This window comes from Lycorma delicatula, chromosome 6 (genome assembly GCF_047948215.1).
Source record: "Lycorma delicatula isolate Av1 chromosome 6, ASM4794821v1, whole genome shotgun sequence".
NCBI classification, from domain to species: Eukaryota; Metazoa; Arthropoda; class Insecta; order Hemiptera; family Fulgoridae; genus Lycorma; species Lycorma delicatula.
This window is the reverse complement of record NC_134460.1, coordinates 79,352,822-79,378,690: the sequence shown is the minus strand read 5'-3', so window position 1 is coordinate 79,378,690 and position 25,869 is coordinate 79,352,822. Positions and strand designations below refer to the sequence as shown.

Sequence of the window (25,869 nt, the reverse complement as noted above, 5' to 3'; positions counted from 1 at the left end):
TTAGTAGTTTTAACATTTTCCATAAGATTACTCAAATGTGAAATAAAACAAAAAATAAACAATTAATACACTGATATTTTTAAGTTCAAAAAGGGCTAAATTTCAAAAGCTCATTGTCAGAAATATCAAATATCTTGGATGTCAGAACTTAAAAAATAATATTACTTTAACTAAAGTATTACTGCAACTTTTAATAATTGTTTGTTCTTTCCAAAAATACAACCAGAAAAATATCCCATGTTAACATAAATTCTTGAATCCACCCACCTCTTTTATAACAATATTATTATCATTTTTATCTGAAATCATAACAACTTCATCAAAACCAGTATTTAAATTAAAAAATATATTATTTGAATTATTAAATTCAAAATAATTTACTTTCTAAATACTGGCTGGAATTCTTTCTTCCATAAACACCTTTTGGAGTTAATACTTCTAATTAACTTCAAAATGTGTTTTGTAAAAGTACCTAAAAATGTAGAAGTACCTTCTACATTTTTACTTAATAATATAGGTTTATTTAATAACTTTAAGGTGTCATATCAAATTCCATCATCAAGTAGTTTAACCAAATTATTTCTATGTACATGTTATTTTTGTTCCCATTCCAAGTATATATTAAGTTTGTTTTTTTTAAGTGAAAATTTATTTTACACACTTCAAATTTAATTTAATAACTATTCTAATTTCAATATTTTTTTATTTCTTCATAACACCACTCATTTCAAGATTAACATAAAATCTGTTCCTTAAACATCAAGGTTCCTTAAAATCTGTTTCGGGGTTATAAAAGCCAAACTTGAAAACCTTCTAACAGCAAATCTATCTACTCATTAATGAAATGTAGAATGGATAGACTATCAACCAAATTTTTACTACAGTTTTAACTACTTCTATAGCTACATTTACTTGGTACTTCTCTAATTTTCATAATCTTATAGCTGTTAATGCTTCCGTCTGGATGAGGCCTACAGCAAAGGCAAAAGATGACTTAATAAATCACCGATGTAAATGTCTACCGAGGCATTTACATCGGTGGCATCCCAACGAGGCCAGGCTTATTATTATGAGATGTAAAAAGTCAGAAGGTGATAGAGACTCCCATTAAAGCCCATCAGGGCAAGTAACGAGGGGGGGTGACCAGAATGTCACCAGGCAGGTGTCTGTTTTCCCTTACGGGGTTGGGATGTTAATGTTTCCATAATTTTATAACTGTTTTGTTATATTTATAAATCACAATTTCCAAATGAAAAAAGGAACACAAGAAAACTAAACTTATCCGGTATGACATGGTTTAAAATAAAATGTAAATATATTTTTCATAAACATAGAATTCAATTTTAGACTTATTTATGAAATGTGATTTTATTTCTAAATTGAACCTACTGTATATTTGGCATCGTAAATTATTTTTTTCAGTTGTCATATTTCTTATGCGACCATACGTTTCTTATTTCTTAATAATTCAGTATCATCATAAACTTAGGTAAAACCTGTTCCTTTTAATATCTATTTGAAACTGAAAAATAATGAAGATGAAAATATGTTTTTACCTTCAACTTAATTAATTCATCATGTTTATCCAAATCTCCTACTACTAACATTTTGTTGAACCACATCCTCTCAATTTCTGTCACTCACCATTATTGTGAAATCATGTACACCAGCTTTGTCAACACATCTAAAATAATGTGCAGCAATTGCGAATCTTTAACAGCAGAAATATTAGTGATATTCATCATCAATTAAAACACTATTTATGGTAGTGAAACTTTTATTTGACGTAACATGTTAAGTGGGCAATAAAATTTAGTGCAAAAGAAGCTGGTAAAAGGTATATTGAGGATGAAACTCACACTAGTAGACCAGTTTCTGTGATTCATGAAGCACCAAATTTAGTGCATGGACTGATTCAAGATGACTGTAATTTAAATAAACATGCACTGCCACCCCGATAGGTGTATTGAAAAAATGAGCAAGACACACTTTTTGACAACTGGGCTACTATACATTTTGTTCACAGTGGATAACACCAAACTCACAGAAAAGAGCAAATAAAAGGAATGTTGTGAACAGTTTCTGAAATGTTTCCATGACAAGCGAGTCGACTTCCTTATCAATATTGTGACAGGAGATGAAACTTGGGTACATCATTACAATCCAGAAGAAAAATGGCAGAGCATAGAATACAGGAACTATGGTTTGCCACAAGAGAAAAAGAATTCTCTTGTCAGTATTCTGGGGTTCCAAACACACACACATGTGACCTAGAAGCTGGGTCAATTGTAAACTCTACTCAATATATTGACAACAAAACACATTAGGAGACATGTGAACCATGTTCAACATACTACAGAGCCAATAATTCTCCAACAATACAATCTTCAGTCACCGCACATCACATGCAATTGCTGAGGCTCTTGTGAGAGTTGATATTTGAACCTAATCCATATGCTCCACAGTCACCATATTTGGCACCCTACAATTTTCACTTATTTTCTTCAAATTTAAAGAGGGATATTAATATTATTCATTTTACCATGAATAATGAACCAAAGGACACAGTGAAATAACAGATCAAGGAAAGACCACCAACATTCTTCATTGATGGAATGAAAAAACTGGTTCACCATTGGATGAAATGTGTAACTATCTGTGATAGCCACATAGAAAAATAAATGTAAGTTTTTGTAAATAAAATGTATTTTTACCATGTTTGTTTCATTTGACTATCTCTTTTCATTTTCATTTATGAATTATGAACTGTGCATTAAATTTCAGCCACTCCTCATATTTCAAGTTACTGAAATTTCAGTAAATCAGTCTCATCAGTCGTGTGTGTAAAATAATTGAATTACTGCCAATAATAACTGAGACTTTAAAATACTAGTATTTTTTTATTCTAGTATTTCTGTAGTTGTAGCATATTAGAACAAATAAGTTACAACAAATTCTATACTATACAAAGTGATCCAAAGTCACAGTACAGACTATTATTTCAGAAGTTGTAAAGAAAATGAAACATTTGGATACACTAATGTAAATTAGGTATGAGGGGCCGACCTTTGGGGCATAACAAATCAATGGCCACCATTTTGGAATCTGTTATTTTGAATTGCCGTGCATTTATTTAAATGAGAAGGGAGGTCATGTGACATATCAAAACAGATTGAAATTTTACTAGGAATTCATTTCTGCAATCAGATTTCACATAACTGTTATGGTGTAGGAGTTATTGGCATCAAAAAGTTTGAAAATCTTATTTTTTGCAAGTGACATATGATGCAGCACCGGTTTGGTCTAGTGGTGAACACGTCTTCCCAAATCAGCTGATTTGGAAGTCGAGAGTTCCAGCGTTCAAGTCCTAGTAAAGCCAGATATTTTTACACGGATTTGAATACTAGATCATGGATACCGGTGTTCTTTGGTGGTTGGGTTTCAATTAACCACACATCTAAGGAATGGTCGAACTGAGAATGTACAAGACTACACTCATACATATCATCCTCATTCATCCTCTGAAGAATTATCTTAATGGTAGTTACCGGAGGCTAAACAGGAAAAAGAGAGGTGACATATGATGGCTTTGATGAAGGAAAAGCAAATTGAGGTGATCCTGATGTCTGGTGAATGAAGCAGTCGAGTCGTTGTAGCAGATTTTAACAGGTGCCACCCAGAGAGACCACCGATTTCACATAACACTGTTGTATGTCTCATATCCAAATTCAAAGGGAAACTGGAATGTGTCCGACAGGTGATGTAATGGTTGTCTCAAATCTTCCACTGATGAGACATCCTGAACGATGGTCTTGGCTGCCTTTGCAAGGAGCCCACAATGCAGCACTCCACATCTTGCAAGTGAAATTGGTGTGTCATTCCTCCATTCTGCATATTCTTCACACCAACAAATGGCACCCTCTTTAAGTGCAAATGCTGCAAAAACTTTCTGAGAATGACCCACACAGACATGTCGAGTTCTGTACGTGGGCATTACATCAATATCAAAACACTACATTCCCACAGAGTATCCTATTCAGTGACAAAGCAATGATTTATGTCAGTGGTGAGGAAAACTGCAGAATCACCAATATTGATGTGATGAAAATCCCCACTGGATTGACTCACCTAATGTTGTTGGAGATGTTAAAATTATGGTGTTATCTGGGATATGGAGTACCCGTGTGGTTGGACCAATCTTCAATGGAACCCTTAATTCCAAGCAGTACGACATACTGAGAGACTCTGTCTTTCCTGCCCTTTTAAATGTAGATGGAACATTCCCTTTGTTTTTTCAACAAGATAGTGCTCCACCACACTTTGGGCTAAATGTTCGTCAGTGGCTTGATGTCCAGTTGCCTGGGCAATGGAATTGATCAGCGTGGACCAATGGAATGCCCATCAAGATCACCTGCCCTCACATCTATGGACTTTTATTTGTGAGGGCATTTGAAGCAACTTGTTTACGCAAAGAAGATTCATGATGTCACAATCTGCAACAAATAATTATGCTGTGCTGCACAGAAAAACACACCAGAGTGCTTCTGCGAGTGTCTGCTGACTAGAGTTATGCATTCAACAAAATGGTCGACATATTGAACATATTGTGAAGCCCTTCAGTGACAATTTTGGATGCCAATACCTCTTACACCGTAACAGTTATGTGAAATCTGATTGCAGAAATGAATTCCTGGTAAAATTTGAATCTGTTTTGATATGTCACATGACCTCTTCCCAATTAAATAAATGGACGACGATTCAAAATGGCAGATTTTAAAATGACGGCCATTGCTGTTATGCCCCCAAGGTGGGCCCTCATACCTAATATACTGGTGTATCCAAATGTTTCATTTTCCTTACAACTTCTGAAATAATAGGCTGTACTGTGACTTTTGGACCATTCTGTATTTTACATAAAGGCGTATTTAATAAAAATCAGAAAAAATCAAATGTTAGTATAATACCATAAACAAACCACAATCCTGATTACAGTAAAAAGATATCTACAATAATCATAAAATATGAATACTTACACAGTTGCTTAAATCCAGCATATATCTTTCTTGTGAAAATCTCGGGATGGAGAAATTGTGCAAACGTTCAATACCATCACATGACTGAATTAAATCACCAGGGTATTCATTGGTTTCTTTGAAATGTATTTTATGTAAATTAACTGATCCAAATATCTCCAAAGTGTCCATTTCAAATAGAGGATAACGATACCTAAAGGCACAGAAGTGAACTCCATTGATAGCAATCTGGAATAATATAAAACAAAACAAATATTACACTTCTTGAAAACAAAATTAATATCAATTGAATCATAAAAAAATACTTGGTATTGGCTTTACCTTATAACAAATAGTTTAAAAAAACAATATAATATTTGTCATCAATTTTTTTTTTATTGCAAGGAAAATATTGATTTTTACATTCCCAGCAAATATAGCTAGAACTGCTAAAGGGGAAAGTGTGGTGATCATATCAAAAATGGGGTAATAAGTTTTTTGGAATCTTTACATTTTAGAGTTCACATAGTTCATTTAGATAAAAAAAAAAAAGTATGTATGTACTGCATACATATGTAAGTGTTGCAATGCTTTTGATATCTGAGGACTGACAAAACTGATTTTCTTCAAATCTGGCAGAAATATTTCTACATATGAGACGTTGATCACAGCAATTTTTGTCAAAATCCATTCAAGGGGTGAAGGGAGTTACAAAAAAACTTTTCTCAAAAAATCAACTTCCTCCTCTTAAAATTGAAATACATTTTTTGCTCTACCTCCCTTCAGTTTAAATATTTTTCAAAAAAATTTTGAAAGTCTACTTCATAGTTACAATCAAGACAAGTCTATACTTTAAATTACACTGATCAACATGATTTTTGTCTTACGAGTATCAATAAGTGTATTTATATGCAGTTTTTTATCCAGTTTTCAAATATGTATTTGTAATCTCTCCATCATCCACAGTTTTTTTTGTATTTTAATTTTTTTAAATATTTTAAAAAGTTTTTTCATCCATTTTCCCATTGCCAAGTGAAAGCTGCTAGAACATTGTAAATATGATGGAACCAAATGAGCTAACTCAAAGGGTAGCATTGCTACTGTTGTGCAGGTTCAGACATGTATAGATATGTACAAACGTGATCTAGTGTAGCACACATTCATCAGAATGATGCCAGTTGTGAGATGGTAGAGAAGCAGTAGACACACATCATTGTGAGTGCTTTGTGTGTCTGAATTATTGTGTATTACATATTTACAACTTCATTTCTTTTAATTAGTCGTTAGTTACAAAATGCCCAGAGTTTGATTAAATCATCCTAACAATTTTTGTTATGTACGTGGTGAATTGATGCTCAAGTCCCAAAGTCTCAAAGGCAAAACCTTACTCAATTAGTAAAAAAGTGTTATGAACTTTATTTTGGGTGTAAAGTTGGGGACCAAACAAGGGTCTGGGCCCCACATATCTGTTGTTTATCATGTTCTAGGCTTCTCACTGCAAGGAAAAATCGCACATGCCATTTCCTATCCCTATGATTTGGAGGGAACCCAAAGATCACTCTTCTGACTGTTATTTCTGTTTAACAAACATTAAAGGGATTACCTCAAAATCAATACATACAGTGATGTACCCTAACGTGCAATCTGCAATGAGACCAGTTCCACACTGCGAAGAATTGCCCATACCAAAGCCTTCAGAGCATGTAACATTAGATGAAGAGAGCTCAAAGTCTGATGGAAGTAAGGAAGAAAAAGAGAGATTCTGGTGATACAACTTTTGAACTAAGCAGTTCATATGGGACTCATTTACTGACTCAAGAAAATTTTAATCTCATACGAGATTTAAAGTTATCCAAAAAAAATGGTCTCAAATGCTTGCTTCCCAGCTAAAAGGATGGAATCTTCTTCAAAAGAATACAAAGAAACATACTTATCGTAATCGTCATTCTGAATTTAAAGACTATTTTTCTGTAGAAAATAACTTAATGTTTTGTAATGACATTTCTTCTCTTAGGGAGATACTTTTTAATGAGCATAACCCAACAGAATGGCGCTTGTTCATTGATTCCTCTAAAGTTAGTTTAAAAGCTGTGCTTCTATATAATGACAATAAATTCCCATCAGAACATGTAGCTCACTGCTAATATGAAAGAAACATATGAAAACTTTAAATGTGTAATGGAAAAGCTTCAATATGCAGTGTATGAATTAAACAATTGTAGTAATTTAAGGGTAATTGCACTTATTCTTGGTTTGCAGTTTGGTTAGACAAAGCAGTGTTGATTTTCATGTAAATCGGATAGTAGGGACAGAAAAAATAATTTCATTAGAAAAGAATGGCCTAAACGTGAATCACTCATTTCAGAACAGAAAAATGTGAAACATGACCCATTGTATAATCCTAAAAATGTTTATGTATCCCCATTACATATCAAACTAGGATTAATGAAGAATTTTGTCAAGGCCATGACAATTCACCTGGTTTCATGTACTTAAAACAGAAGTTTCCTACAATTAATAATACAAAAATTAAAGAAGGAATATTTGTGGGTCTACAAATATGAGATGATGAAAAGTTTGGGGAACTACTGAATCCACTGGAGAAAGCAGCTTGACAAGCATTCAAAAATGTTACTCAAGAGTTTTTTGAGAAATAGAAAGGAGGAAAATCACCATGATATTGTCAACGATCTTATAACATCTTATAAAAATTTGGGTTTAATATATGCTTAAAATCTAGCTGCGAGTGCACTTCCTGCACTCGCAGATTTCTTCGGGAAAATCTGGGCGCAATGAGCAATGAGCAAATATGGAAAAGAGGTATCAAGGCAAATAGAATCCTAATAGGCTGGTTGATTATTGTTGGATCATCAAAAAAGATGCTCTACAGGCGAAATATAACAGAAAATCGTCATTTCTTACTTTCTAGCCGAATCAAATGTTTGAATACTGTGTAGTTAAGAACGCAGAAAGTATTAGAATGTTTAAAATGATAAATGCCTGTCTCTTGGAAACCTTGCGTGATGGGGAAAACCAATATCATATTTGACGTCAGGAGAAAAAATACTATCAGAATCACAGATTTTTCTTCCCAAGACAAAAAAATTATTTTTTCTTCCAGCATTAAAGACCCTGGATCTAAGATGCAGAATTTTTTTTTTAATTTTCTTTTCCTTATTTTAGATTTTATTGAAATGGAGGGTTAGACTGTGACAATTGGAGAAAACTCTACTTAATCGAATTTATTATGCTACGAGGACTGTTCTGATTAAACAAGAGATAGGCGGGAGCCAGGTCTGTGCATCGTACGATTATGCCGCTCCCCTACCACAACCTCTGCCACTGCCAGCTCCATTCCATCAGTCTAAACTGAGCTACAGGCAATTGAACATGGCCGCTATGATTGATGCTCCTGCCAAGTGTGAGTTGCAAACTGTAATATGTTTTCTGCAGGCAGAAGGATGTAGTGCTGCTGAAATCAATTGCAGAATGAGCCTAGTGTGGTGAAAACTTTATGAGTGATGGTAGTGTACAGAAATGGTGTAGGAAATTTAAAGAAGGGCAAATGGACGTCCATGACGAAGGTGGGCAAGGATGCAAGTCTGTCAGTACAGTATGCCTGGTTGAGCATGTTGATTTTGTCTGTGACAAACGGATATTTATGAAAAGTGAACTTCTAAAAATTCTTGAAGAAATCCCAGAAATTTCAAAGCCTTCTCTGAACACAATTGTGACTAAAGACCTAGGATGCCGATAACTGTATGCAAGTTGGGTCCCAAAAATGTTGAATGTTGATCACAAAATGCAGCAAGTGGCATCAGCCTTAATGTTTCTCACATGTTATGATAATGAGAGGGAAGAGGGTTTTTAAAGTCTATCATTACTGGTGAAGAGCCTTGGATCCAGTATGATGATCCAGAAACCAAAGAGAAGTCTAAGTAGTGGATGCACACTTCTCCAAACAAGCCGAAAAAGTTCAGACAGACGCTGAGCAACATAAGAACAATGGTCAGTTTTTTTTAACCATAAAGGTGTCTTGTTTATAGAGCAGAAGACAACAATAACAAAGGAAGTTTATTGTGAGTCTTTATATCACCTCTGCAGAGCAATCCAGAATAAACAAAGAGGCATGCTCTCATCTGGCGTGGTTTTGATCCACAAAAATGCACAACCGCGCTGTGCCAACATGACATTGACTTTCAAACAATTCAAGTGGAAAGTTTTCAACCGTCCACTGTGTAGTCCAGACCTAACACCTAACGATTTTCACTTCTTTCAAGAATGAAGGCATAGTTGGGCAGACAAAATTTCACCACCAACGAAGAACTTCAGGAGGCTGCCAAAATGTACCTTACCTCTCGGGCGGCAAACTTCTTGAGGGCATCGGAAAGCTGGTGTCGCAATACAACAATTTCCTCCATCATTCTGACGTTTATATGGAAAAATAATTTAGATACTATAAAAAATTTTAGTAAAATAATCATTTTGTTATGTCAATGTGTCTTTTTTGTACAGCCCATCAGAGGTTAAAAAAAAACAGCCCTCGTATAATGAATATTTTTAGAAAAATATTTCTTAAAATTTATTCCCCACCACTAATATATATAAAATGTGTTTTTGTTTTTTTTTTTATAAAGAAACAGAATATTCAATATTATATTCCAGACTCAAAATGGAAGCATTTTTTTTCATTAATTTCAGGAAAGTTAAACTTTTTTTTTAATATTTTAAAATAACTCTCTTTGAAATTTATTTTTTTTAATTTTTTAAATAAAAGTCAGACCCTTAATGTTTGAATTGCAAAACCTTTCCAGTTAAAGAATGATTTTACCATGAAAAAGCTGTGCAAGGAATTGTATAACTTGACCAGTATAGCCGGGAAAGTCATGCGATACTTTGTTAACTTTTTTACTTACAAAAACAGCCAAGCTAGACAATAACAACAAAAACAAAATCAATAATTTTATCAAACTTATGATCAATGATTTTAAAATTTTGGTAAATTTATTTAGCTTTCCTTATTTTATACACATGTCTGTTAAATATTTTAATTACAAACATACTTTTTGTTAAAATCTTTTTGTAAAAAACAGATAAATATAAAAGAAAAAAAAACATAAAAATGTTATAAAACAATGCAAGTAAACCTTATTAATTATTTAATTCTGTGATATGGTTTTCAATTACTAAACCTCCTAATTTAAATCTTCAATTTTGTAAATGAACACAAAGCAACAGTTTTATTTAAAAAATAATAATAAATACAATAATAAACAAATTCGTGCTTAAATCCATAATTACAAAAAAAAACACATGCCTCATCTGGAATCTCCAAATTAAAATAATTTAAAAAAAAGACCATGCAAACATTTTTTTAAATTTTATTTAGGTAAAAATTTGATGAGTTACATAATAAGGGAAATACATTTAAAAAAAAAATTTAGCACATGATCATATATGTATGTGATGATACATGATCATAATACTTGGTATAAACAAATTGCTTCATGCTAAGTCAGATATTAAACTAACATCATTACATTCTACAAAATATATATGTTTTGAAACATTTTCCATTTAGGAAAACCATTAAGACTCTTATTGAGATGGTTATGTAAATCCCAAGACATTATTATAATAAATAAACATCAAAAACAAAAAAGGTTTACCAAGAAACAGTATAACCATGCAGCTTTCACACATTACTAAAGAATAATAACTGCTGATTTAGATAAAATTAAAATCAATACAATATGTGCTAATTTGAATATGGCAATATGATATGGAGTATTTAAAATAACGTGCTATGTTTTTGTACATAATAGAACTATATGAAAATTATTTAAAACTGCAAACTTTGTAAATAATAAATTGCACTAACATAAAATATACAAGACATCTAACATTTCAAAATATTAATCATCATAATGTTCTCAGTCACTACCCAACCCCCTTCAGTGGCTGGTGCTAATGTTCAGATTTAGTGACAGTTTATATTACAGCTAATGGTTTTTTGAGTTAAATAATACCAGATATTATCATTCACACCTCAAAGCACCAGACCCCATATAAACTACAAGCTTTTAAAAGTATGATTAACAGACCATATACAAAACACCATTTCACTTGAAAACCACACAACACACAAACATCTACTGAATAAAAAATTAATGTAACAAAAGACTAATTGATTTCAATGAATCCTGATCAGATTTTACATTTCTCAAATACTACAAAATTTTATTTCCATATTCCAACATACAAGCTTCTCTCTGTGGTAAATATTAATTCAGCAAGCAAAAAAAAAAAAACTACATATTAGCATAAAAATTACAAAACTCAAACAAAATAGCCCACAAATTTAAAAATTCTGAAAGCAATGTGGTTTTGAAAAAGTAAACTAAACAAACTATTACACACAGAACAAATGCAATGCCTGTAGGAATATGTAAACTCAACTATTTCACTCCATAATATTCTTCAAATGAGACTCAACTTCAAATATACAACAAATTCTCAAAAGCCATTAACAATAACATTGAATCAATATTTGTCAATCATCTCACAAATACAAATCACCACTATCAAAATCCTTAAATAGTCTATAAATACACAAAAATGGAACACCCTTGGAACATTATGAAAGACTAGTATATAAAACACACAAAAACAAAACACTACCATTATGAAATGATAAAAATACAATATACTTTTCAACCACATTCTACAATTTGTTTGCCTAACTCAAACTGCTAAAAATAATAAGTGAAGATAAGAAAAGACCAACAGCAACAGTCAATAAAGATAATCCCATCAGCAACTAAAACCAATATATTTATTAAATTTTACTCTTGTTTTATTTAAAACTATAAACTGTAAATGGCAAACAATGTGATTTGTAAATGTGAAGTGCGTATGTATAATATAATGTAAGAGCGTATGTATAATGTAAAATAATATAATCATATATCAGCACTTTACTGTGTAGCACTAGCTGAACTACGTAGATCAGCTGGATACTTCTACATATCAACAAATTCTGAATGAAGATAAGAATTTAACTATATGAAGGTTGAACCTGTTCTCACATGGCTGTTTAGATTTTAAAGGATAAGGAAAAGAATATGTTTTTACTATACATCTGACCTAGTTGGCAAAAAATCAGTAATGTTCTGATCTCACCATAGGTAAAGAGACTCTGTTCTTCCAAAGAATCATATGGGCAACCCACACCTGGAGGACTTTGAAACAACCCTAGGTGAGTTTGTCTCTGTGCAGATAAAACTTCCCTTCTCATTTCTGATCCCTTTCCTTATCTTTAATTCTTTCTGGAAGCCAATTCTTTCTGGATCTGTACTCAACTGATGTTAAAAATAATTGCTTTTGATATCATTTCAGAGAATCAGAACTAATACTAGAAACCATTCATTCAAGATCACAACAAAAATTAATGGCATTTAAAATGACATTCATAATTAAGTGAAGTCTTGAGTCTTGATATATATATCACGAGATATATCACTTATATATGACTTATAAGATATGCTTCAATTAGTTATCAAAATCTAAAGATACTGACAAATTTGATTGTGGTAATCTGACGGGCCTCCTCTATACAAAGCCAACTGAAAAGTAACTATAGAATAATTTTTAAATTGACTGCAGCTTTCACTTTTATAACAAACTTCTTCAGACATACCACTGAAAGCAAAATCCATTTTGTTGGGAAGGATTTATTTGTTTTTCTGTTTTAGAGATCTCTGCTGTCCATGAGGTGTTTCAAGAGTATGCAATTTTTTTGGCAGATGATATCTTATTTAGAATTTTTTTTTACAGTGAGAAACAGATTGCTATGGTTATTAGTCATTAGAAAATCCACCAGCATACTGTGAACTGGAGCCAGCATTCTTAACTTTAGCAGTACACAAAAACTAGTTCTGTTAATGTTAGGGCAAGCTGTTGGCATTTTACTTTATTTCAAAACCATCAACCTCCAGAATATTACTCCTCAAGAAATTTGAATTGTTGCAGGATAATCAAATTGTAGTAAATGCAGTCAAAACTGTCATCGAACCGAGGACTCTACAATCTTTTTTATGTTTTTTATGTGTTTTTTACAACTGAACTTGCTAAAGTGTACCTAGTTTTTTGTCCTTTATTGTTAATCTATAAGATTAACATGTTGTAATTGATGTTGTGCCTGATTGACTTAAAAAATCGATAGGAACATTTACAAAATCAAAGTAAATTCATCAGTGGAAATATGGGTGTATGTATATGTAGTGTTATGAAAAACTGCATCTTGATCAACCATGTAGAACTTATAACAAGTTTGTAGACCCCTTGAAAAATGAATTCTGATTGATTGTTCTAAAACGTTTTGTCTGACAATCTGAATTTTGTTTTATTAATAGTTTTTCTATCCAAGCTGTAGCCACTTTTTTAAACTTTGAATCTACGAGCAATTATTTTTGTAAGATTGTAAGCACTGTCCAAGAAGAATGAGAAAAGCTCCAGGTTTTGGCCTATCCTTACTTCCACAGTTACTATTATTAACTCAGTTGCATTCACAATAACATGAGTGATACAGTACTTTATTTATGACTTGCTTATGTATGTATTTTTATTATTTTTTCTTCCCATCTAAATAATTCATTACACTTAATTCAATTCAAAGTTTACATTAAAACTATACAATAATCATATTTATGTTTTCACAAGCTCAGATGTAAATAATCTATTACACAGAAAAATACAATTTCTGTTTCCTAACATGTGATATATGATTTTAATTTTTTTTTTATGCTGAAAATGAATATCAACTCAGAATCTTTCTATCACCCACCATTTTTGAAAAATTTTGTAATTTTAATTAAAGGATTTTTTTTCATTTTTTAACGTATAGTTAGCATTTTAAACTCCTATATTGTATTTTGTTAGCACATTTTTTATTGTTTAACTTTGTTAACATAATCTTTAAGCTATAAATAAACAATACTACACAAAGAATTAAATCATATCATAGTCACATATTACGACATATGTACTTATGGTTTGGCGTGAACCAAAGGATCATGTAACAGAATGTTACTTTTGTTTAACAAATGTGTCTGGAATTTCTAAAAAATCTAAACATACTGTAAAATATCCGTCATTGCAATCTGCAATCAGGCATGTACCTCACAGTGAAATTATTCCAGTTCCTGAGCCACCTGTGAATATATGTTTTGAAAGCAGCAATGAAGAATCAGGCAGTACTGAAGAAGATAACAATGATTTTGATTTTGAATTATCTTCCAATAAGCCACATCTTGTATTACAAGGTGAATTAAATGACTTCATTAGGGATTTAAATTTATCAAAAAATCAAGCTGAACTGTTAGGATCAAGACTGCAAGGTTGGAATTTAGTTTAAAAAAATCACAAATTTTGGGCTTTCAAAGCTAACAAAAAGAACTTTCTCAGTACTTTATTGATGAAAATAATTTGGTTTATTGCACAAATATTGATGAGCTTAGGTTGCACTTAGGACAAGTTCTAAACCTGAGGACTGGCCTTTTCATAGATTCATCCACGTATATTTTAAAAGAAGTCTACCACACAACGGTAACAAATATCCTTCAATACAAATCGCTTATGGTATTAATTTGAAAGAGACATACAATGTGATGAAAGACATTCTTGAAAAAATAAATTATAATAATTATAAATAAAATACTATGATACATTCAGAAACAAAATTATCACAAATAAGTAGGGAAGCTTCGTAAAAATAAATTGTCAGAATTAAAGTTGATACTTCAAAAACAACAAAGCATATTTGCCAAACCTATTGAAGATAATACAGCTGCTGTAAAAACGAGCTATTTGAAAACGCATTTAATTGCAACCAAGTCGAAACCATTCACTGAAGAGGAATTCATTAACGAATGTATGATTCAGGCAGTCAAAGAACTGTGCCCAGAACAATTTAAAAAATTCAAAATTGTAAGCTTAACAAGAAACACCATTACCAGCAGAATTGACAATATAGCCAAAAATTTACATAATCAACTAAAATCATTAATTCTAACATTTGAAACTTATTCCACCAGAACTGATGAAAGCATACAAGATAAAGCTCAGCTAGATGTTTTTATTCACGGATGTGATACAAACTTGAAAGTTATTGAAGAGCTTCTGAAGATTATCCAAATGCATGATACAACCATTGCGGTTAACATATTTAATGCAATGATGGACGTTCTGAATAAATATAATTTTTCATTACAAAAACTAGTTTCTCTTGCAACTGATGGTGCTCCTGCTATAACTGGTGTTATTAAAGGCATTATTATATAAGTAAAAGAAAAATCCACAGAACAAGGTAAAATAATTCTCTTCAACACTTTCATTGTATTATTCATCAACAAACATTATGCTCCAAAGTTGTACATATCGGGCATGTTTTAAAAAATGTTACTAAAATTGTAAATTATGTGTACTTAATCACCATCAATTTAATAAGTTTCTAGAAGATGTAGGACATGAATAGATTGACGTACCTTATCACACAGAAATGCTATGGCTTTCCAGTCATAAAGTTTTAAAGCGATTCTTTAAATTGTTTTAAAATTATCATTTTTTAAGAATCCAAAAATTATGAATGTGAAATATTAAAAGAAGATTAATGGATAAAGATCTGGCTTTTGCCATTGACATTACATATCACCTTAATCTCAAACTACAAGGCAAACAGCATATGGTTACCACCTTATTTGACAATATAATGTTTTCAAACAGAAATTATTACTCTGGCAGAAACAAATTCAAAAAGGAAATTTATCTTCTATTGAATTCTGCATTATTACAAAAATCACTACAACTGAAGTTTTCAGAAGCGCCAACAAATTTAAATTGTTAGAAAATGAATCTGAACGAAGATTTTTGGACTTCAAGAAATGTGAAAAACAATTTCAATTATTTTCTTCTCTTTTGTCCATTGATGCTGAAACTGTTGATGAAAATTTACAACTGGAACTAATCTAAATTCAGTGTGATTCTGTACTGAAACAGAAATATATGGATGTTGAGATTCCACATTTCTATAATTATTTATCATCGGAGCAATTTTCCAATGTGTTATTAGCAATTAAACGTATTTTACCTATGTTCAGTAACATATTTGTGAGAACAACTATTTTTCACTTGGAAAAAAAACAAAACTGCAGAAAGATCAAGATTAATAGACAAGCATGTACATGCAATTTTAAAAATAACTACAGCTCAAAAGATTCAAGCAAATTTTGAAGACTTGATTAATGAAAAACTGCCAAGTTTCTTAAACAAAAAATGATGATTTATTTAAATAATGTTAAATTGAAAAAAAATACTTTCCTACGCACATATGAGTATTTTTTAATATGTTTATATTCTGTGTATTATTACTCGTATTTTGTAAGCATTGATTTGTTTATTAAAGGCTCTTTGTTTCAGGATTTTTTTTTTGCGACCCGCAATGAAATATATAACACATAATATGGCCTTCAGTGGTTAACAAGTTTGACATGCCTGTTCTAAAAACTCAAAAAATGTCAAAAAATCCTCCATTAAATTATTAAAAATCCTATATGTAATATAAGTCATAAATTTAATCAAATTAATTTTCACTGAAGTTAATTAAATAAAAAAAAATCTTATTCTCAATCAGACAGTTCACAGAGATAGTAAAATCTTTTAAATCATGTACTACAAAATTACACTTTGCAAGATTTTTTCAAAATTTAATTTTAAATTTTGTACAATGTATTTTGAGATCAACAATTTATAAGAAAATCTGGCCATTATTTTAGTATTATGAACAAGATTTTTTATTGTTTAAAATTGTAAAAAATTTTTTGTTTTGGTTTTAATTAAAGCTGTACTTCTAAAACTTATATTTGTTTATTATTGGAAATATAACAAGTTAATTTATGATAAACCTAAAAAGTATTTTATTTTGACTCCACTGTTTTGAGCTTTGCAACAACTTTCTCAGTAACTATTAGAGATGCAGTTCTGTGATCCACCTTATTCAGTTATTTATATACCATATAATATGGTATTTATAATACCATATTCAGTTTTTCATATTAAAAAACAACTAAACTTTCCCCATAAATTGGAACCTAAGAATTTCATTATAGCTTACCCTAGGAGCAGAAGTCTGGACAAAATATTTTACTATTAACTCAAAAGCAAACAATTTTTGGATGTAAATTTATAGGAACTTTTTTGCTTATATTAATGTTAAAATATAAGCTCTGAATATTGTCATGCAATTTTTAATCACCTTTTTTGTTACTTTTGTAAACATAAACCTTTTTTTTTTTTTTTTTAACACCCCCAACATCCCCGGCTTCCGTTAGGCTATGCACAGGAATGTCGGAGTGTCGTGGCAGTCGACTGCCTTTTCTTTGGCATCCCATCGGGGTCCTCTCAGTTTCATCAAGATGCAGCAGCCCTCCCTTCTGGACGACCACTACATCCCTCCACTGAGAGGCTACCCTTCCCGTCCCTACACTAGGTTGCCGGCTACGCCTTGCGCGAAGCCGGCAAACCGCCGCGTCCCCCCTCTCCAACCTGAGGGTCCCAAATGCATCATCGGAGCACCCCAACTGACCTTCATTCTTGCAAATGAAGGAGCCAAAGCGTCCTCTGCATCCAGGCTGCCTCCCTGGCCCTGCACGGCGACCACGATTCGCCCCCTGTATTTTTTTTTTTTCACCCATCCGCAGGACACAACACAAGTAATAAAACACACTCACTCTCACTCACACCACCACTTAGCCGCTATCAGGAAAACGCAGTTAAGCCTAGTAACACACCCATACAAAATACATAATTAATAAAAGTCTATTCTTCCCATCCGTTGACCAGTTGGCTTCAGTTGCAGCCCATCACATTGGCATCTGAATTTATTCCTCCTTCTGCAATCCGCGGGCACATTCGCTGTGAGTGCCCTCGTAGCCGTTAGCAGGAACACAGTCAATAAAATAAAATAATACCACAATCATACAATACAAGGAAAATACATAATAAATGAAACTCACACTTCATATTGTCTCTTCGGCGATGTCACCTCTAGCCGTGGCCCTCCTACACACGGTCGAAGCGATCGTGCTTGTCATCTCGAGCCGGCCGTAGAGTACCAACCACAGTGACAATGGAGACAATGAATTCACAATACAATACAATACAACACAAAAATAAAATATATAATAGAAGAAACACACAGTATACTTGCTAGGGACATTGCTGCTTGCCCGCGCCTAGAAGTCTTCTCCCCACTCTCTTCCATGTACCTCCTTCGTCTTCAGAATGCTAGCCACCGTGCTCTGTACCGCATCCCATTCTCTCTTCCCTTTCAGCATGTGAGCTACAGTTGTTTCTGGAGTGAGGCCATCTGTGCCATGCCTACGCCGGACCACAGCCCACCTTTCGCACTCGTAAAAGGTGTGCTCCGGCGTGTCATCCTGGCCGCAGTAGAAGCACCTCGGTGTCCGTCTTCTCTTGAACAGATGTAGGTAGACCCCGAACTCCCCGTGTCCAGACAGGAACTGCGTGAGGAAGTAATCTACCTCCCCGTGCCTCCGCCTGACCCACGGTCCCAAGTCCGGGATCAGTCTCCTGGTCCATGCCCCAGCCGTACCCGCTCTCCACATCTCCTGCCAGTTGACCATCAGCTGCCTCCCGGCTTCCGCCTTCGGCGTTCCTTCGTATGTGGAGACCAGCTGCGTGGCCCGCAGCTCGATGGGAGGCACCCCTGCAATGACTGCCACTGCGCATCCAGATACGGTGCGATACGCCGATGTTATGCGTATCGCCGCTCTTCTGGTAAGGGAGGCTAGCATTCGTACGTTCTTCTTTCTCGAAAGTGCGTCCTTCCAGGCCGGGACCGCGTACAGCAAGACGGAGGAAACCACTGAAAGGATCAGCCGTCGCTTGCTCGCCCGTGGTCCGCTCTTGTTGCCCATTGGTTTTTGTAGAGCGTCTAGTATCTGCTCGGCCCTCTTCGTGACCTCTCTGAGGTGGGTGTTAGACAGCCCATTCTTGTCAATCCACACGCCCAGGTACTTAGCGCAACCGGACGTGTGGACCCGTACGTCGTCCACCATGAAGGACATTCCCCTCAGTCTTCTTCTGCCGGTGATCGAGACAGCTGCCGTCTTGTGCGGTGCCAGTCGTAGTCCTCTCTCCCCCAGCCATCTGCTGACGACTGCCACCGCCAAGTTTGCCTTATCTTCTACCTCCTCCTCCGTCCGTCCCGACACCATCAGCACGAGGTCATATGCGTACGCGACCGACTGGCATCCTTCCGGGAGTTCTTCCCGGAGAAGGCCGTCGTACGCGATGTTCCAAAGAAGAGGCCAAGCACCGACCCCTGCGGAACGCCTCCAAACATGTTAAAGTCATCTTCTCCTTCCTCTGTGCGTACCCGCAGAGATCTCTCATGCAGGTAGTCATTTATTACGGCGAGCAAGTAGCCGCTGATCCCTCTCTCCCGGAGTATTCCCATGATCACTCCCCATGGCACGCTGTTAAATGCATTCCTGATGTCTAGGAGAATGATCAATGGGATCTTCCTTCGTCGCCACGTGCCTGCCGACTGAACTCTGGCCCACTCTAGCACCCGTCGGATGGCGTCGACGGTCGATCTTCCCCGAACGAAGCCGTACTGGTCTGGGGGAAGACCTCCGCCCGCCTCAATCTCCGACCGCAGTCTTTCAGCGATCAGTCTCTCATACAGCTTCCCCATCGTGTTGATGAGGCAGATCGGCCGGTATTTCCTGGATTCTTCGGCTCCCGGTTTCGGGAGGAGGACCAACCTGGCCTCTTTCCAACAGCCGGGAAAACTCCCCGTGGACAATGCCCCACTGAACATGTCTAACATCGTCCACGGGTGCCTATCCACCAACACCTTCACGATGGACCCAGGGATGTTATCTGGGTCCGGGCTCTTCCGCAGGCTCATCTGCTTGGACGCCCACTGTAGTTCTTCTACAGTGAAGCGCCTTTGTTGATCACCAGCTATCGGTTCCCATTCCTCCTCTTCGACGTGGAAGAGCTCCGTTATCGCTGTGAGAGACTGTTCCCTTGTCAATGGGGTCAGGCGCCTACCAAACTTCTTGGTGACGATCTGGTAGGCCCTGCCCCACGGATCTTGCTCCAGATCTTCCACGAGGTGTTGCCACGCCTCTTGTTTGGCAGCCTTAATGACTCTACAAAGGCTTCTTCGTGCCGCGTGGAACACCTCCGTTTCCTCCTGTAGGCGCTCAGAGTCCCTCCGTCGTGCGCGCTGCATCCTGCGCCTTGCTGTTTTGGTTTCACCACGCAGTCTCGCAATGTTCCTGTTCCACCAGTAAACATTCTTTACGCGTCTCCCAGGCTGTGGCCGCTGTTTCACACATTTCCCCTGTAGGATGGCCATGAATTCCTCGGGGGTGTGAACGCGCCTACGGGCCACCTCTGCCGCCGTCCTATCCGCTACCGTTGCGGCCTGCTGTTCCGACGGCCTCCAGATAGGGTCCTGTTCCTCTAGACCCCTTCCGCATCCTTGTATTTCAAAAATTATGGCTTTATGGTCGCTGGCAAAATCATCTTCTACTACCTGCCAGCCCACTATCCTTGCCACCCTATCTGAGGCCGGTGTCAGATCCAACACCGATCCATCACCCCTTGCGTCGTATGTAGGCACCCTAGGCGTGTTCATGACCACCAGTCCCGCGACCCCAAGCATTGTAGCTAGGGTGTAGCCTCTCCGCGTGGACCGGCACCCTCCGAGTTCAGTGCATTCGGAGTTGAAGTCCCCGGTCAAAAGTACCGGGAACCCAGCCCTCCGTATGCATTCCTCCAGGTTTCCGATGAATTCTTCATGTCGATCCATTCCGCTGTTGGGAGAGATGTACCCATTGATCACCGTGAGTTGATGGATGTCTACAGCCACGAACCCTCTACCTCTAACTACCTTCGTGACTGCAAACCTGCCGGTGACATTCCGTATAGCAGCATCGCCATCCTGGTCAACATACCAGTGGCCTGAGTTAACCAGTCGCTGATTAGGTTCCACGACCAGCAGTAGGTCGTATCCCCCAACCAGCGCTGCCGCCCATGCCAAGTCATGGGCAGCCACAGCTCTGTTTACGTTGAGCTGTAAACACTTCATTTTCGAACGTGTTTACAGTCCCTGCTACCCAGTCTATGCCCAATCACTCCGCAACCCACCCACGCATTTGGTGGGTTCCCGGAACTCTGCCCTCTTGTGCCCCGTCGCCCCCCAATTGTAACAACAGGCTCTCCTATCGGGACCCGTGCAGTGTGCCGCAACATGGCCCGTCTCCCAACAGCGAAAAAGTTAACATCTGGTCTTCGTATCTCCGCTCGACACGATTGCCACCCTACAAGGAGCCTCCCGGTGGACGTAAGCCTCTTCGCCTCTTCCAACGGCAGCACCACAGTGGCGTTCTGCGTTTGTCCATATGCTTGGCGGACCGACGTGATCCTAGCAGACGTCTTTCCCTCCAGCGCGCGTTGTACCGCCGCCATCACCTCCTCCTTAGTCACTTCAGCGTCAAGGTCTCTAATGTGGACAACCTCTTTTCTGTCCAACTGCCCTTTCCCACCAATCTTCACCTCTGGCGCCTTCTGTGCCATTTTCTCTCGTAGGGATTGGGCAGAGTTGGTCCCCGCCCGCACCCGTACCTCGAAATCCTCGCCCCTGCCTTTACGAACTGAGAGTATGTTAGGAGCCAGTTCCTCTCCCACTGTTACCTTCACTTGGCGTAGTAGCTCTGCATAGGACTTGCCCTTCTGCCGTAGGACCACGGTCTCGGTCTGCCTCTCACGCCGTTCCTCGGTCGGGTCCCCTGAGTGAAACATAGTAACCTTCCTTTTATACTTTCTTGCCCAGAATTCCAGGGTGTTTTTAACTATGCTACCCAGTTTACCCCCTGGCGCCGCAACTGTCACCGGGTTACCTAGTACGTTGAAACGGTCTCCAGACCAGATAGCAACCAGTCGACAGCACTTATGTCTTCCCCTTTAACTGGTATCACGTACAGGTTTCCCGACGGGTCGATCTCCTCTTTTTCCCCAATAACGTCTGTGGCTGCGACATGTCGCACCACAGTGCCTGGGAGCATATCGCCACTGTTCAGCTTCCTCTTTATACCGGGTGCCAGGTCGCAGACCCGGCAAGCTATTTTTGACTTCTTGTCGCCCTCAAGGTCCAGCACGTAGACACATGCACGCTTGTCATCCGCCTTGGGTAAGCCCCGCACCTCCTCGACTAGCTCGAAGGCCTGTTGGGGCCACCTATTTTCAGCAAGCTCCTTCAGGTCTTGGACCTCCCCCTTCTTCAGCGCTGCCTGGATCGCGGCGAGGTCCGACCGTGCCGTCTGGGTATGCTTATTGTCCAGGTTCGTAGTCCCTTGAGTGCCCTGCATCGTCGTCGCAACCCTTTGCGCCTTTTCCATGACTCTGCCGGCCGTCTCCTTGAAAATGCCGCTCACTTCTGGGCTCGCCTCACATAAAAGCAGCAGGACCTGAATTTCTTCCAGAAGCGACTTCATGGTCGGGGGTGGTGGGCCTCTTCCGCGTCTTCACTCACCTCCTTCCTGCGCTTCCGCGCCCTGAGCTTGCCCAAAACCGTCTCGTCCGTTGCCTCCTCCTCTGACTGGTCGGTGGAGGAAGTCAGCGGGGGGCGGTGAGCGCAACGTCTTCCTTGACCGTCGGAAGGCCCTCTCTTCCTCTGTCGTTGCTGCGCTACACCCCGCATCGCCGGCAATCATCAGCTCTTGCTCCATATCGTCTGCTCGCTCCATCAACACTGGTTGGTACGGGAAAACCCCGCAGATTCCACTTACTAGTCCTATACTATACTTACTGTAGCCCGTTAATAAAATAATTAACAAAATAACCTAAATAATGCAGGACTTACGCCCTAGATTTCGCACCACTCAAAAATAACACACGAATTAAATAAGATTACGGCCCTAAAACTAATTATTTGTCTAGTTCACTTAAACGAGTCTTAACTGAATCACTAAGTAGGTTGGCAACACTGCTGCAACCTCTTTGTCTTTAACTTGTCCTAATAATGGCGGACAATGGCGGCTGATACCGCTATACAGTATCCCGCCTGCTATGCTAGTATTTTTCCCTCCACAAAGCACGTGGCGAGAATCCCGTTTAGATTTCCTCCTAAAAACACTTATTATTTAATTAAAACTATATCTAACTGTCTTAAACTACTATTATCATCAACAAAACAAACAAGGTTGATATTCTATCACTTAAAAAAGAGTCACTAGTAATGTATAAATTAACTTAAAGGGCTGGCGCCGAAGTGTCGCCACGTGGTCACTTGGTGAGGGAAAAAGGTTAATATCACGCCTTCCCACGAACCGATTTCCACGGTTGATGTCTTAAAATGATCGTCTTGTCGAACACTAACAACTACAAACTATTCTACACTAATTGGCACTGTTTAAAATTTCACTTAATACGACCGCCTTACATGGCCGCCATGCGGTCCATATTTAAACTAAAAATGCTTATATCTACTGTAATTTCCAACCGATTTGAACGTTTTATGCCTTAATCCACTCGTCTAAACCTATATTTTATCACTAAACACTAATAACTACCGAAAACTATGAAAAACCACTGATATTATCACCCGTACGGAATACACCTAATCTAGCTGCTTACCGGACCGAGTCACCACTCAACTCTCTTAATTTTTAATCAGCTATTTATAAATAAATAAACACACACACGCGCGCGCACACACACAAGGCTTGACTAATAAAATTTGCATATTGGTATGCTATAACAGACAAAATGTACTATTGAGTTGGGCGTGGCAGCACATGATAGCTAAACACCCCTCTACAAACCTGCAATAATGTGTTGAAATCTGTTTACCGGTTTGTTTTTTAGCAGCAGTTAAAATGGAGTCGAATATGGCTAACATGTCAACACGGGTAAAACAGCACTCGGTGATCAAATTTTTAACAGCAAAAAATGTGAATCCTACGAATCTTTTTCATTGTTTAAAAGCAGTTTACAGTAGTGAAACTGTTGACAGGATTTGTATGAATAAGTGGGAGTTGAAATTTCATGAATGTGAGGATGGTAAAGTGACAATTGAGGACGCACCTCGCAGTAGACAACCAGTTTCTGTGACTGATAAGAAACATCAAAAGGAGGTAGATGATTTGCTTCAAAGTGACCAGCAATTCACCTAGCAATACATCGCTATTCAATTAGGCATATCTACAGAACAAGTAGGCCACATTATCGAGCAATTCGGTTACCATAAAATCTGTGCACGATGGGTACTGCACAAATTCTCTGATGGCTCTCTCTCTGCAAGCTGAAGTTTGAGCCAACTCCACATCTGCCATACTCGCTGGATTTGGCTCTGTGCGACTTTCATTTCTTCCCTCATCTCAAGAGGGATCTCAAAGGTAATCATTACACCACTGACGATGAAGAAAGCTGTGGACACTTGTATCCAAGAAAGACCACCAGAATTTTTCAATGACTGAATGCAAAAACTTGTCAAACTTTGGGAAAAGTATATCAGTGTAAATGATGATTACATTGAAAAATAAATACTGCATTTTGTAGCTAAGGTATTGTACTTTTATTCATTTTTTATTTCATTCCAATATCTCTTTCATTCCCATGCTATGCATATATGTGCAAAATTTATCAGCAGAGCCTCATGTATATACATATATTTATATATATGTTTTACAAACACTTACTATTATATTAATCAATAACATTTTGTTATATTCTGACAACTAAAGTTTTTTAAAAAAATGCTGAATAATTCCTAAACTAACATAATTAATAAAATTTAGAGCATGCTTTAAGTAAGTCATCGGAGGTTAGACAATTAAAAAAAGAATTGTTACTGGTTTAAATATTAGTGAACTTTAACTGACAAGACAAGAAAAAGTCAAAATTCAGATGTCACTGACAAAGAATCCAATTATATTAGACTCCAGAACTAACCGATGAACTGAAGCAATGATTCTGCAGATGAACAGATGATTTGATTGAAAGGTGACTTCTATATCAAGCTGCTGTCAAATAAAAAAGCTCTGCCTTATTGTTTTAGAGATTATTTTGGAGTATGCGAATGGTTTTACTTCAGACTGAGAACACTAATAAAATAAATAAATATATCAGTAGGACCAAGAAACCAATACTTCGACTACAAATGTTAGTGGAAGTCTGCAATGAACCCCGAGGTCAAAAAAGGCAAGGCAGAAAAATCAAAGTGATACTGACTTGTTTTTTTTCCCCCCACTATTGTGCAACTATGTAATATAGATGTGCAACAAAAGTCCAACTGTAAGCTAACAAAATTAAGATGGTTTTCTACATCATTATGTAATGTAGCTCAAAAGAACAAAAAGGAGAGATCATACAACTGGGAGCTGCATCATAAAAAATCCTTTGCCCAGATTTCTATAGCCAAGATAAAAATCCCTAGACAGCTGCTCTTTCCTAGCTGGTTGTACTCACTGATCCAGCTGATTTTGTTTTGTATTTTAATTATAAATGTTTATTTCCAAAATACACATTTTAAGTTAACCTTGCTTTTATTAATTTACATTACACACAATCGAGAAAGAGTGAAATTTTAGAAAAATAATAAAATGAGCTTAAGTTATTTAAGCAATTAATGAAAAAAGTAAGGTAATATAAAAAGAACACCTCACACAAAATGTGTTATCTAAGTAGACTAAGCATGCTGATCTGAATTAGACAACTGTGCAAAAAATTGTGTACAAGAAAATCTATAGATCACCAGCATTTT

At 36.8% G+C, this 25,869-nt stretch overlaps 1 protein-coding gene across 3 annotated transcripts in view; it reads right to left on the bottom strand.

The window, feature by feature from the left end:
- Positions 1-25,869, bottom strand: part of LOC142325958 (galectin-8-like) — a 74,834-nt gene that overhangs the window by 15,142 nt on the left and 33,823 nt on the right. For all 3 annotated transcript variants that reach the window (XM_075367933.1, XM_075367932.1, XM_075367930.1), the window contains one exon: positions 5,034-5,261. In XM_075367933.1, coding sequence (XP_075224048.1) covers positions 5,034-5,261 — 228 coding nt within the window. The remainder of the gene's footprint in view (positions 1-5,033; positions 5,262-25,869) is intronic.